This window comes from Uranotaenia lowii, chromosome 2 (genome assembly GCF_029784155.1).
Source record: "Uranotaenia lowii strain MFRU-FL chromosome 2, ASM2978415v1, whole genome shotgun sequence".
Taxonomy (NCBI): Eukaryota; Metazoa; Arthropoda; class Insecta; order Diptera; family Culicidae; genus Uranotaenia; species Uranotaenia lowii.
In genome coordinates this window covers 371644986-371659151 of record NC_073692.1, presented here as the reverse complement: position 1 = coordinate 371659151, position 14166 = coordinate 371644986, and the positions used below count along the sequence as shown (strand labels likewise).

General features: G+C 39.5%; 2 protein-coding genes across 6 annotated transcripts in view; one reads left to right on the top strand and one right to left on the bottom strand.

The window, feature by feature from the left end:
* The window catches only part of LOC129749990 (cyclic nucleotide-gated cation channel beta-3), a 28565-nt gene that overhangs the window by 3204 nt on the left and 11195 nt on the right, over window positions 1-14166 (bottom strand). Inside the window, exons 1-6 of one of the 2 annotated variants that reach the window (XM_055745172.1) lie at window positions 8839-8934; window positions 7618-8574; window positions 7070-7236; window positions 6619-7004; window positions 6400-6549; window positions 6235-6319 (exon numbers count right to left, since the gene is read on the bottom strand). In XM_055745172.1, coding sequence (XP_055601147.1) covers window positions 6235-6319; window positions 6400-6549; window positions 6619-7004; window positions 7070-7236; window positions 7618-8417 — 1588 coding nt within the window. In that variant the 5' untranslated portion in view covers window positions 8418-8574; window positions 8839-8934. Of the gene's footprint in view, window positions 1-6234; window positions 6320-6399; window positions 6550-6618; window positions 7005-7069; window positions 7237-7617; window positions 8575-8838; window positions 8935-14166 lie in introns of those variants that run through there. The other variant, XM_055745171.1, reaches the window with a different exon arrangement.
* LOC129750000 (uncharacterized) overlaps window positions 1-14166 on the top strand; it is a 64068-nt gene that overhangs the window by 40904 nt on the left and 8998 nt on the right. Inside the window, exon 1 of one of the 4 annotated variants that reach the window (XR_008738247.1) lies at window positions 8668-9052. The exons of the other annotated variants lie outside the window; for them this stretch is intronic. The gene's annotated coding sequence lies outside the window, so the exon portion shown is untranslated. Of the gene's footprint in view, window positions 1-8667; window positions 9053-14166 lie in introns of those variants that run through there. 4 annotated transcript variants of the gene reach the window in all.

Here is a 14166-nt window from a genome sequence, read left to right as displayed (position 1 = left end):
GGATGAAAATCATTGCAAAAAAAATAAAATAAAAAAAATCAGAAAGGCCTCTACTTAAAAATATTTTGTAATACATCATCCGATAATATGATATTTTTTTTTTTTGTTTCGATTATAGTCGTTTTACCATCTTTATGGCATTCGCGACTTTATCAACGTTGCAGTTGGCGGATCGTTATTGAAAAACTATCCGGTACAACTGCGTTCGATGTTTACTCTTGGGCTCGAACTCGCGGACATCGGCTCAGAAGACAACAGACTTGCCAACTGAGCTATATCACAAGCCCAATAATATGATATGGTTGAAAATAATCGACTAAAAATCATGAGGTGCATTTATATGGAAGAAATAGAAGGAAAATGAAATAATAGCTTTTGTTTTTTCATTAAAAACTCAATAGAATATACGACCGAATATTCGGCCGAATATTCGTTTGGCCGAATAGTTCAAAAGGTCAATATTCGGTATTCGGCCGTTTGCCGAATACCACTATTCGGTACATCTCTGAATAAAAACATAAAAATATAGGTGATTCAAGATGTGTAGCCCACGATTCCCTACAAGCTATGATTTGCAAATTGGTTGCGTTTGTGTGAATTATTGATATTTCATCAAAAATTCCTTTTCCATGTGAAAGATCATGACAAAACTAAGATCATAAGCGTATGAGCATATTTTTGTTATGCACTTTAGGTAAATTTGCGGGTGTTTTTTTAATATCAGATATTTTTGATATCAGAAGTTTATTTGGTTCTTAGATTAGACAGTCCAAATAAATTTTTAGTTTAAAACTTACATTATAAAGAAAATTTGAAAAATATTAGAGACACATGTTTGATACTTTTTCAAGATCTGAAAATGTTATTAAGACAATATGTTGAAAAAATGGCCTTTTTCCAAAAATCGAACTAGTGCGACCTCTAAACATCATTTTTCTGAGTCGCCGCCATATAAAATATTGTTTCTTACACCCTAAGCTATCATTTGAAGCTTGAGCCCCCAAAATCCCAGACATAGTACAATTTTGGGCCACCCTAATGTTTATGTACCCTAGGCGAGAATCGTAAACAGCAGTTGGCAATGATTTTTTTCTCTACAAGGGTATATACGGACGATAGTATTGGCAAAAAATTGGCCTCAGCCATAACCTCAAATTTTGATTTGCTGGCGGCCTCACCAGTGATGCTAGGTTCGTTACTAAAATTGGTATTTGCTTGTTTTAAACTGATTATAAGATTTCTGAATTGATTAAATTTATAACTATCAACAGCTTAACATTTGAATTAATTACGGGGCGGTCCTGAATGGATGAAGATAAGCCATCTTTTGCTTTTCAAGGTGAATTCAAAACATCTGAAGTATATTTTTATGTACTGCTTGGTAGGTTAAAAAGAGTTGTTTCTAACTTCTAAACGAAAACAAAGTCATTCACTGTTACCAACAAGTAAATTAATGAAAGCCCCGTGTATGTTGACTTTGAAAATAATCGCCTACATGCTCTGATTATTTTAAACATATCAACATAATTCGCTACATCGTTTAAGTGAGCGATACAGTAAGTTGTTATTTCATGTAGGTAAATGATGCGTTTAATTATAGAAATCGACGGGAAAGTTGCAAATTCTCAGTACTGATGAAAATGTTTTTCAATAACAATGCAATTAAAAAAATGTTATCTTTTTCCAAATATCAATGCACTTGGCAGCCCTGAACACCCAAAACACGAACATCTGTGTATTACTTTTCGACAGGACGCATTTGTCGATATTAGTACCGGAAAATCGCGTTTATCGTGCGCCCTTCTCAAAAATCGATTCTTTTCTCCCATGGTTTGAGGTTAGGGCTGAGGCCCAGCGTTGCCAGATTGAAAACCGCTCAAGTCCGTAGATTTTAAGAAAATCGAAAAATGTACTGATTTCGGCAAAATGAAACTTGATGACCTTTTTTTTTTTTTTTTGGTCGTCAGGTACAATTTTCATTTATCCGCAGAATCCCTTGAATTTTTTCGATAGTCCGTAGAAAATCCGTAGGAAATGCTAAAAATCCGTAGATTCCGAGCATCGATCCGTAGATCCGTAGAGATGCTGAAAATCCGTAGAACTACGGAGAAATCCGTAGATCTGGCAAGGCTGCTGAGGCCTCCTGCCAAGGTGGTGTTCGTGTAGAACTGTCAATATATCCTAATAGTTTTCGCTGTTGGTTGTTTATTTGGAAAGACAACTGACGTCACGAATTGTCATGGTTTCAATGTTTACAAAAAAAAAACTTTTACTAACACTTAGCACGGGATTTCCATCGCCACCTGAGAGGTGTATACAGGTTATCCTTAGAGCAAGTTCACTGGTGTTGGGAAAAAGTGGTAGAAATTTTGACATTTTGAAAATTTTACCATGCAAAAATGTTTTCAAGATCTCTGGGTGTTGTATTTTTTTACAGCACTGTTTCTATTTCAGCCGTATGTGATATAAATATTGCTGTTTTTGCATCACAGTATGCGGAAATACAACACGTATTGTAAAAAAAAACTTGAAGGCGACAGATCTTGAAAATGTTTTTGCATGGCAAAATTTTCAAAATGTGCAAAAAGTGACAAAATTTCTACCACTTTTTCTCAACACCAGTGAACTTGCTCTTATCGATATGGTATTAATCAATTTTAGGGTAGTAGTTTTGTATAGTAATTTTTCAAATAAACTATTCATTTGTTTCACAATATGTCATTTCTTTGTTGATGATTTTGCTACTATCAACAGTATCCGAAACGGAAGTTCTAAATGATGAGTGTTGCAAAACAGAATATTCAGATTCTTTCCGTAGCGTTTCATTATTGGAATTGTTTGGTTATAGATTCATTGTCGTCTTTCACTTTTAAGTTTTCGATCGGAAAAAAAACATTTCTTTAAATTCAATGTATTAACCAGATTTAAGGAAAAATAATATTTAAGACTAAGTTATCAAGGTAGAACTATCATTTTACTTGCTCAATCTAATTCATTTTTCCAATTTAGATCGTGAAAATTTATAGTTATTTAGCACTTTTTATTGGCTTCGGGAATTCCAGGGATTCGGGAATTCCCGGTTAGGACACTCTACGTAAAATTAATTTCAATTACCTAATTATACTAATTTAACTAATAATGGGTAGGATGATTTGCAAGCTTAATCTGAGTCTATTTTTTTTTAATTTCACAAACCCTGGGGTTTTTAAAATTTGGTTTTTGTTCAAAACTTATCCAAAGTTTTTCTGCAGAATTTTTAAGTAGCCTTTAAAGCAGATTTAAACTTATACAGTACCGTTCATAATTGTATAGAAATTGGAAGCAAGCACACTGTCATTTCGACTTTGAACTTCCATAACTTTTTATGCTGATGATATTTTTTGATCATTTTTTTGCGTTAGATAGATCAACTATCACACTATTATAACACAAAATTTGAGCTTTCTGGAGTTTGTGTGGCCTTAGAAACAGTAATTCTACGAAAATCGGACTTTTTGGACTTTTCTCATTCAAACTGCGATATCTCTGAAACTACGTTACATTTTTTATTGAAATATTGCAGAGTGATTGTTGAAATATAAAGCTAGCATGTCTGAAGTTTTCGAAAAGTTCTATCGATGAGATCAAAAGTTACGCTAGGTGCAATATTTCAGGCATGAACCTTGAAATGCGATTTCTATAGAATTTTGGACGAATGTTTCCATAGGAAAATCAAATTCTCTGTTTAACAACCAGCAAATCTATTTCAACCGAAAAATCACAAAAATATTGCAAGATTCTGATTTCAAAACACAAATGGATCATTTATTCCATTTTTTCTTTTCTTCATTGCTTTTGCCAGACATTTTTTGTCTGATTGGTGGAGGAAACGATATTGTTCTCCATCGTCCAAAATTCTATAGAAATCGCATTTCAAGGTTCATGCATGAAATATTGCACCTCGTGTAACTTTTAATCTCATCGATAGAACTTTTCGAAAACTTCAGACATGCTAGCTTTATATTTCAACAATCGCTCTGCAATATTTCAATAAAAAATGCACTCTGCAAATTTTCAATAAAAAGTGTAGCGTAGTTTCAGAGATATTGCAGTTTGAATGAGAAAAGTCCAAAAAGTCCGATTTTCGTAGAATTACTGTTCTCAGGCCACACAAACTCCAGAAAGCTCAAGTTTTGTGATAAAATAGTGTGATAGTTGATCTATCTAACGCAAAAAATTTGATCTCAAAATATCATCAGAGTAAAATGTTATGGAAGTTCAAAATCGAAGTGACAGTGCGCTTGCTTCAAATTTCTATACAATTATGAACGGTACTGTAGGTTTGTATGGGAAAAATCCCGTTCATCGTCTCGCGACCTACGTCCCACTTCTCACTCTTTTTAAGTCTTTCGCCTCAACTCTATATAACGTAGAACAACGTCTCATGTCTCACATTTCACGTCTCACATTTCACGTCTCACATCTCTCGTCTCATCTTCCCACCTCCCATGTGTCACCTTGGCACGTCTCACATTCTCATGTCTCCTTTCTTATTCATCTCGCATAACTTCAGAAAACTATATTCCACACGGAAAATAATAAAAAGGTAAAATTTACCGAGATAAAAAGATAAATTTCAAAACTTCAGAGTTTGTAAGAGCCACATTAAAGATATATCGTTTTGGTTTTAAATCTGAAAAAACCTTTAAAAACGTTTAAAAATGCATTTTAAAATTTTTTGCCGAAAGCTGCAAACCAGTCACTGCAGGGGCAGAATATGCACCATTAATTGGGGCACGATGAGCGTTTTAAACAGAGAAAGCAATAGCCTTCACTCCAATTTGCTGTCATTCTTATGGAAATCTGTGTAAGAGTAAAGAGCAAGCTTTATTCTTTTTAGCAGGCCCAAGCCCAATTGGTAAGGTGTCGGAGAGATAATCAGAGGACCAATCGTCAGATCTAGACTAGTCAAGCTGTAGCTCTATAATTCAGTTGACTACATCGAGTTGAATTCGTTGCTAGATTATACGGCAGAAAACGCTCATCATGCCCCGATTGATAGTGCTCTGTTCACCCCGATTGAATTCAATGATGATGAAAATAGAGAAACAATGTGTACATAATGTTGCAGTGAGTACATTATAGATGATTTTAATGTCATAAAAGCTTATTTTGTGGTGCTCAATAAATATAATATTTTCGACACTTGAGAGCCTAGCTGGTTTTTTCTAAATATTTCTGTAAAGATGATAAGAAGATTTCTTTTTTTGGTGAAAAATAACGAAACGGAAGAACGAAACAAATCCTCATGGAAATTTATTTAAGAAAATACGTACTTTTGTAGAAAAGAGGAGTGCTTATTATGCCCCGAGTGCTCGTTATGCCCTTATCTCCCCTAAACATCAAAATATTCCAATCTCAGCTGAATCTCATCTGAATTATAATAGGAGAAAATAGATAAGGGTTATCTTTATGATCTTAATAATCTTGATAATCATAACAACTTTAGAAGCCATGGATAGAGAGAGTCTATTGATAATCAAAATTTTAACCTTGAGAAATAATCGCAGTCGAAATATTTTAGTTCTAGATAGGGTCTTTGATTTTTTTAAACATTAGGTAAATTTAAAATTCAAAAATTTAAAATTCAAAAATAAAAGGTTTGTTTTTCTTCTCGTGGTTTGGTTTTAAAAAGGCCTGCCTTTCCTACCGAAAAAAAAACAATGTCGAAAAGTACTACTTTTTGATAAAATTTTCCAAACAAGGCATTTCGACACTGTTTGATTTGGGAGAAAACACTACAATTTATTCTTCAGGTTGAAAAGAACATGATTCTGAAGGGTATTTTGCGGTATTGCAAAAAAATCCCAAAAATATGCTTCTTACGCCAATAAGCTCTCTTTGACTTTAAACGGTTGATCGAATCTAACATAAATGATCAATTAAGACATACTAATTAGAAAACTCTGATTGTACGTTTAGATAGACCTAGATTGAAGTAATCCATTACGATACTTCCGTCAGATTTTTTTTATAAACAACGATGATTTTGCTCGAAAATTTAAAATCAGTAGATCAGAATGCAACATACAGAATTATAAATTTTAAATGAAAATCGAGTTTTCGATTTCTAACTCCTAAAGGTGTCTTTAAGATTGAAATAAAGCTTAATTAAAAATTCTTCATCATTTTCACATTCAATGCCTCTTGACTTGAAACTCAAAACATAGAAATCTTAAACCAAACCTCACTTACCTTGATAGGCGCTGTATGCATAGTAGGAACACGCCGTCAAGTGAATCATGTACAGCATATAGGTGAGCGTCTTGACGACACGAATCTGCGACGAAACCAGAATACTAATGAGTAAAGTATGATCGCCAATATTGAAACGACACTTGAAAAAAAAAAAACACTCACCATATGAGGCGACGAAATAACGCGATCCATCAGCTTGAAAAATTCCCAAAAGCTTTGAATTTTCAACAGCCGGGGAGCGCGGAATACCACATGCTCCGTTCCGAATTGTAGATAGAGCAAATCCAACGGCATCAGTGCCAGGAGATCCATCTTAAAGTTTGAAAATAAAAAAAATAGTGGAAGACTTCAATGCTTGCTAATATTCAGACAGAAACGAACCTTGAATTGCAACTTCCGAATGTAGTTCTTCCGGGTGAGATTCGTATCTTTAACCCAGAACCCTTCAAACAAGTACATCACCCGATGTTTGACGAACAAAATATCGATCAGATAGATCACATCGGCACAAATGTCAACAGCGATCCAGTATTTGGTGTTTTCCGGTGTTTGATAGGGAAACGAAGATCTCAACGGGATGACCCAGGCATTGTACAGAAACGACAGGGACACGATAAACAGCCAGGAAATGTAGAATTTACCCTGCGGATCTAGGACGGTGTTCGTTTTGACTCCGGTACAGAAAATCGGACAGAAATAGTGATGGTTGCAGGTGCGCGTCCCCGTTCCCGACTGGAGGGTGAGGGCTGAGTTCTGGATGGCACGTACTGGAAAAAAATCAGGTTTTAGAATAAAGAAGCAGGAAGGATTTCCTTCAAATGTTGAAACTCACATTCCACGTTGTGCTTCTGAGTAGAGGGTGCCGTAGATGGGGCACTGCTCGACGGCGTCGGGGGAATTTCCAGCTTGCTGCGCATGCGCTTGGTCCTTTCGGAAAAGCGATTGGCCAAATGGCGCAATCTTCCCGTGACGAAATCATTTGCATCCGGTTGCGGACTCCTGAAAATATTCGCCATCAAACAAGATAAAAATTTCCCTTCGTTACTCGTTGAAGATTGTCAGTTTCCAGGCACATGAAAACTAATTTGAAGCGGCATGTTTTATTAAAAAAAACGCATGATTGAGACTTCTGATAGCATCAGAGGATTGAGGCTACTGTTTTTGAAGTAAAAAAAAACATTAAAGGTTCATTGAACATCCAGTAGATCGATTCATCTTCTCGATAAGAAAGTAATTTTAGACTTATAAAATCAGACGTGCAGTCATTTTTGCTTTTTATTGCTTGAAATGCACGAATTCTGTTAATGGTTGCTATAATAAAACGCCTGAATGTATACCGCTACCCAAATTTAGTTCTTTGCTTCAGTCATATCAACTTACGTGCTATCCCGATCCTCGATGATCCTTTCGGTGCTCGAATTGTTATCCCCTCCGGTTTGCAGGACATTCTCTTCCGGTTCCGGAACATCAACAACCTGGCACGGCTCATCACACAACGAAGACGCCGACTCCGTGACACACATCTGCAAACTCTCGAGTGGGGTGCCGACTGATGGCGGAGTTTCAACTCTCGCTTCCCCGGTGCTGTAATGTTGGAATTCCGGTTGCACAAGCACATTGTTTTCGTCGTTAATAATCCGCTTGACGATTTCGTGGGTGCTTCTTAGATTGGAAACGGCTTCCTCGGCTTCGAGACAGCCTATTTTTCCGTTGCGGAAGTACAACTTCGACTTGTATCCTTTCGGGCTGAAGGTCTTGATGCGTCGCTTTTGGGTTATGTTCACCCGGAAGGTCGGTGACTTGACCTTTGGGTCTGCCCGGCTGAAACATTTTTTCGTTGGACTGCACATGTTTTTGATCTGCTGCATCCGTTTTTCAAAAATCCTTCGCTGCCGTTCTCTCTGGTAGAGTTGCTCGTCCAGTTCCCGTTCCCGTTTCATAATTTCCTCGGTGACGGTTATGAAATCTTCCAGCTCCTTGATGTCCTTGGAAATTTCCTCCAAGCTTTTGTGAAGTTTGGCCTCATCGCGACTTCCATTGCGGGACACCACGACGCGCCGAGGTGCGTATGGGGAACGGCCATTCGGTAGCTTGCTGGCGGCAGCTGGTGGAGGGTACAGAAGGGTTTCCGATCGCGATTTGTTGTCCTCCCAGGCGCTGGTTAACCTCACTGAAGACATCGTATCCGAGCCACGCCAACAAACGACGGATCCCAAGGAAGCGAATTGTTTGACTTAGTTTTCGCGGGAAGGTCACGTGCTGTTACAATCGAAAAAAAAAACAACAACCATCGACGACGTCCGACGCTCGGATGGGAACTGGCCACAGTCAATTGAACTAGAGGGAGAAACAAATAAAAAAATGAAATCCAATAACTTTCCGCCACACGACGAATCGTTTAAATAAACTGACCAAATGCCATCAGCTTTGTGGGTAATTGCCACAGTGCAATAAAGTTACTGAACGAGCATCCTCGCAAAAGCATCGCCATCAATATCATCACATTCTATTCTACAAAACGACAACGACGACGTTGAGTTGAGGCTAGCGTGCCGTGTCGTGCGTCGTCGTGAAATAAAAACCTTATACACAGGTACCTACCTAGAAGGATAGAAGCGTTATCGTGACCGATGTGAAGGACTGTGGCCGTTAGGGTGGTTCGAGCCTTACACAGTCGACACTAGTCACATTCAAAGCCTAGAACAAGATACCATCCTAATGAAGTCGTCAGCAGCAGAAGACGGCGCGGCGCTTGATATGAATACTAATTGCTTGTTTGAGGCGGTTGTCTTAATTAAAGCGTTCCTGTTAGTAGGTAATGTATTTCTATTCTATTTATTCCAATTTTTAACGAAGATAGCGAAAGATGAGCTAAGAAAAAACATAAGAATTTATGTATTTCAGAACAAGTTTTCGATTTTAAAATTAAGGTAATTTAATCAAGCTAGAGAATGATTTATCATGAGAAGATAAAAATGAAGGACAACTTAAGATTTTTTCAAAGAACTTTTTCAATGGACAACACTTAGAAATTTTTGAATTAGGGAGAAGCTTTGAATGTTAAAAAAAGTAGAAATTATATTTCGAAAAAGTTTTATTGAAAAAAAAATCATCTCATTTAGCTGTGAGCTGTGAAAGGTGAGCCACTAGACTTGAGACATGCACAGTTAGAAAAATCCACGTAGATTTACATGCAACTGCATGGGTAGAAAGGAATCGGCTATTTGCAAGTGATAATACTGCACGTTTCATGTAAATTCCCGATAGCATTCAATGCTGTTGTTTACTGTACATTTACATTATTTAGCACATCTCACGAATCTTATTGGATAGGGAGTGGTTTCGCAAAATCAAAAAAATCACCGTTTTTATGCAGGGAAAAATTTATTTCACGTTTAAATCAAACTTGCTGATTGATTAACAACACTTGCACTGATCTTCGTTGCCGATTCCGCCGACGACAGCGGCTCGACGGCTGGTTCGATAAAACAGCAGAAAATTGTCGCACGGTTGGGGCTTTGGGTTTTGTCGATTCAGCATCAATATTTCCTGTAAAGAACAGCAATTAGTGTGAAATTATCAAGTCAATCACAGTTATTTTTTAAATTGATTTACCTTTAATCAGCAACCACGGTTTGATTGAAAAAAAAAACTAACATCTTTTGCCGACGCAGCACGGGACGGGAAACGAACAGGAATGAAAACAAAACAAAACTGACAAACTGACACCGGTGCTGGAATAAGCGTGCTTTGACATGTAATTTTCATAGAAATGGTTGAGCTGCTATAATCTTTTTCGAAAATTGCCAAGCGACGATGCAGAAATGTAAAATCACTTGTATTGTAAGGTTACATTTTTTTATCTGTGTGGGAGACGAGACATGGGACATGAGACATGCTACTTCTGCCCTCTGCAGGGCAATCAAAGCGAGAAAAATGGCACGTTTCAGGCATCTCCGCGAGCACGCCAACGACAACCCCTGGGGCGACGCTTACAGGATTGTCATGGTCAAAACGCCCAGCGAGGGTGTGCTACAGGAAACGTGTCCGAACAAACTGCGCGAAATCGTCAACGAGCTGTTCCCACAGCTCGAGGCCAGAGTCCCTTATGACTGAGACACGCGTGAAGAGGAGCAGATTTCGCTGGAGGAACTACGGGGCATTGACAAGTCCCTCCAGCTGAACAAAGCTCCGAGTCCGGATGGCATCCCTTACGTTGCAGTGAAGGCCGCGCTCATGGAACATCCCGAAATGTTCTGGTCATCACTGCAACAATACTTGGACGAGAAGGTCTTCCCAGACGTGTGGAAGCGGCAGTGATTGGTGCTCCTGTCAAAACCGGGTAAGCCACTGGATACTGCTGGAAAGGTGCTAGAGAAGGTGGTCCAGAGCAGGATACAGCTCTACACCGAAGGTGCGAAGGTCTATCCGATAAATAGTTTGGTTTTCGGAAAGGCCGCAGTTCGGTGGTTGCCATTCAACGTGTCATCGAAGGGGCAGACGAAGCCAGGCTAAAGAAGAGGAGAAGAGACCCGTTTAGCGCAGTGAACACCCTTGACGTGAATAATGCCTTCAACAGCGTCAGTTGGACAGCGATTGCATCGTTACTCATTCGTTTGAGGATTCCGGCATATATCTGTAGGATGGTGGAGTGTTACTTCCGTAATCGCCAACTACGGTATATGACCAGTGAGGGACTGGAAACAGTGAGTGTCTCGGCAGGGGTTCAACAAGGATCGATACTTGTCCCGGTATTGTGGAACATCGACGAACTGCTGAGACTGTGTCTCCCCACGGGAGTGAGACTTGTGGGATTCGCCGACGAAGGTAGAAAGTTGGATGCGCTCCAAGAGCTTGCGTCTGGCTCACAACAAGACCGAGATGGTGCTAATCACCAACTTGATTTCAGCACAATCAAGGACGATTTCGGATGGACCGTGCGCAATCGAATCCAAGCGTGCGATCAAGTACCTGGGGGTGATGATCGACGACCCACTGAGCCTTGCGGCCTACGGCCATGTCGAAAAACTTGGCGATCCACTGCATCAGGAGGATTGTCCTGGCAAGTGTGACCTCGTCCATTTTGCGGTACGGAGCGGCGGCCTGGAAGGCAGCTTTGAGCAGGCAGTGTAGTCTGCACAAGCTCTGCAGCGTACAGCGGCTGATGAACCTGAGAGTTATCAGCGCATACCGAACGGTGTCCTCGGTAGCTGCTGGTGTTGTGAAGGCGATCATACCCATCTCGGTCTTGCTAGAGGAAGGTATCTTCTGCTACGAGCACAGGTACATGCCAGATGTGAGAAAACATGTCTGAGAGGCCTTGATGTTCAGCTGGCAGCACCAGTGGGAAAGCTCGGAACGCGGCCGGTGGACCCATCGGAGGCATGGAGAGGTGGATTTCTGCATGACACAGCTCTTGACTGCAAGATGCTTCTTGCAGTACCACCATGCATCGGTTTGGACACGTGGCCTCGCCATACTGTCCAACCTGCGCTGACACAGTTGAGACACCAGAGCACGTAGTGTTCAACTGTCCGAGGTTCCAAGGGGTACGCACTAACATGCTTGCCGCCTCCGGACTAGACACGACAGCCGACAACATCGCGCGGAAGATGTGTGAGGATGCCAATACTTCGTGCGTGGTCAGCGATGGGTTCATCCGGATCACGACTGCCCTACAGTGGAGTTGTAACCAACACCAGTCCGCGATCGGTGTAGAGTAACTCCTTCGTCGGCGAGCATCTGTGTAGTGTGCGTCCGAACCTGGCAGTAAAGCATACAAAGATAATGCCGATATGTCGCGCGTATGCCGAACTGCCTGATATGTCGCGCGTCTGTGTGTAGGAAATCTCCACCGTTACCGTCGCGGAGTATTCGGGTCGAACGCGCTCTCTGCGACGGAGGCTGCGAGGATAAGACATGACCTTCTCCGCAGTCGAACTCGTAGGGACAAGAGTATTCACGTCACGGAATGCTTTCGGGTAGAGTGACTTCACGTCGTCGACGGATGAGTCACTTGAGTCAGTGTAGGATGACGTCTTCGCCGGGAATCATCCGAGTAGTTTTCGTAAAGCCCCGGGCGTGTGCTGTGACAGGCGCGTGTGTAGTATAAGCTGTTTACGATTCGGCACACGGACGGGCAAAGAGGAGAGGGCCTCGAGACAAACCAAGCGGAGCCAAGATCTCGAGTCGTTAGAGGAAATTGCCTTGGATTGCAATCCGTAAAAAGGATTTACCACCTGGGTAATCAACTAATAGAAAAAATGGTCTTGTGCGGCTCATTTTCAACACCTTTCATGCTACGTAATCTAATCTATCCGTCTATAATTTTCTTTACTTTCATTTGATATTCTTCCTATTAGAACATGGGTGGTCAAACCATGGTCTGCGGGCCACATGTGGCCCTCGACCATCTTTTTGTGGCCCGGAAGGCTCTTTTGGAAAAACCATGTTCTAAGAATTGAACGTTTTTCTAGGGCTGCATATCTATTTATATAGTTTGGCTAAATATATCTGAACCTACACTAACTAAATTCAAACATAGATCTGAAAATCTCTTTGAATTGATATTAGCCGAAGGAGTTAAAGTGTATAAAAACATATAGCATAGCATTGGGTGACTACACACATCTTGCATTGGCTGATACACAAAGTACAACTTAATCATCAAAACAAACACAAGATGCCAAAACGAATATCTGGATTCAATATTCGTTTCAAGTGTTAGTTTTAAAAATAAGTTTAGTACAATGATGCACACCGCGACAAGTCAATGTAATCATAATTTGGATGATCTGATACAGCAAATAAAACTTTTTAGGTGCAGAGAACTCATACGACCCAGGGCGCTGTATTCAGATAGGAAGGGGAAGGGATATTTATGTTGGAAATCCTACTCGACAAACAGGACTGAAAAAAATGAGTAAAAGCATTAAATTTTTCAAAAAGAAACGATCTCACCAAATCCATTAAATGGTATAGAAGGTTTAGGCCGGATCTGTCTCCCAATTCTTTCTGATTGGAGTCAACTGGAACGGGTTGCAACCAAATATTTTTCAAAATATCTGTCGCCTACAAGCAACGCGCATCGCAACAATCTTAAAAAGAACTGCATTTTTTCGCCGATTGCGGAATTTTTCCTTTTTCTCTTGCTGTGGCCCGATAATTGGGCTGCGCCACTGCATTGCTGTTTTGTCCAAATTCTTCAGATGTATTTTAAAACAATTTTTTCCTGACTTCACTAGCAGTCGACCACTGCGCACTTTTTATTATCGGAAAGTATGCTTGAAAATCCATCGATAAATTTGGTACTGCGTAAGCGCAAATCAGATCACGCCGATAGCCATTTTTCTTTTCTTTTAAGCACTATTTTTTAAATTGCTATTATATCCCGGAAAGCTGCTTTCCAAGTTCCACCCATCATTTAACGTTATCCTTTCTAATCTTTATGCACAATTTCACGATTTTTTGGCTATTTACAGTATATTTTTATAAATTTTCACGGAGCACGAAAAAATTACGTCAGATGTCCAAAATTCATGGCCAACTTCTCGAAGTTAAAGTGTATAAAAACATATTTCGAAAAAATACGCTTTTCAATTGTTGTGTTTGGCAATTTTTCATACGTTTTTCAAACTTTCGCCATTTTTTTCGAAAGTAAAAGTGTATGCGAATATAATTTCAAAAATTTGAAAAAATCTTCAAATATGATTTGAGAAATGAAGAATCGTTTAGTATTATTTACTCAAAATCTACCATTTTTACACTTATACCCCTTAACCACTGAGAACCTCATATAATTTTCCAAAATACGTGACCGTCACTTTTGAATTCAGTGACAACAATTATAATTTTTAAATTATCAAAACTGTTCGTTATTTAACACACTATTTATCTGTAAATTTAATCACTCATTTTACAATGTTTTCC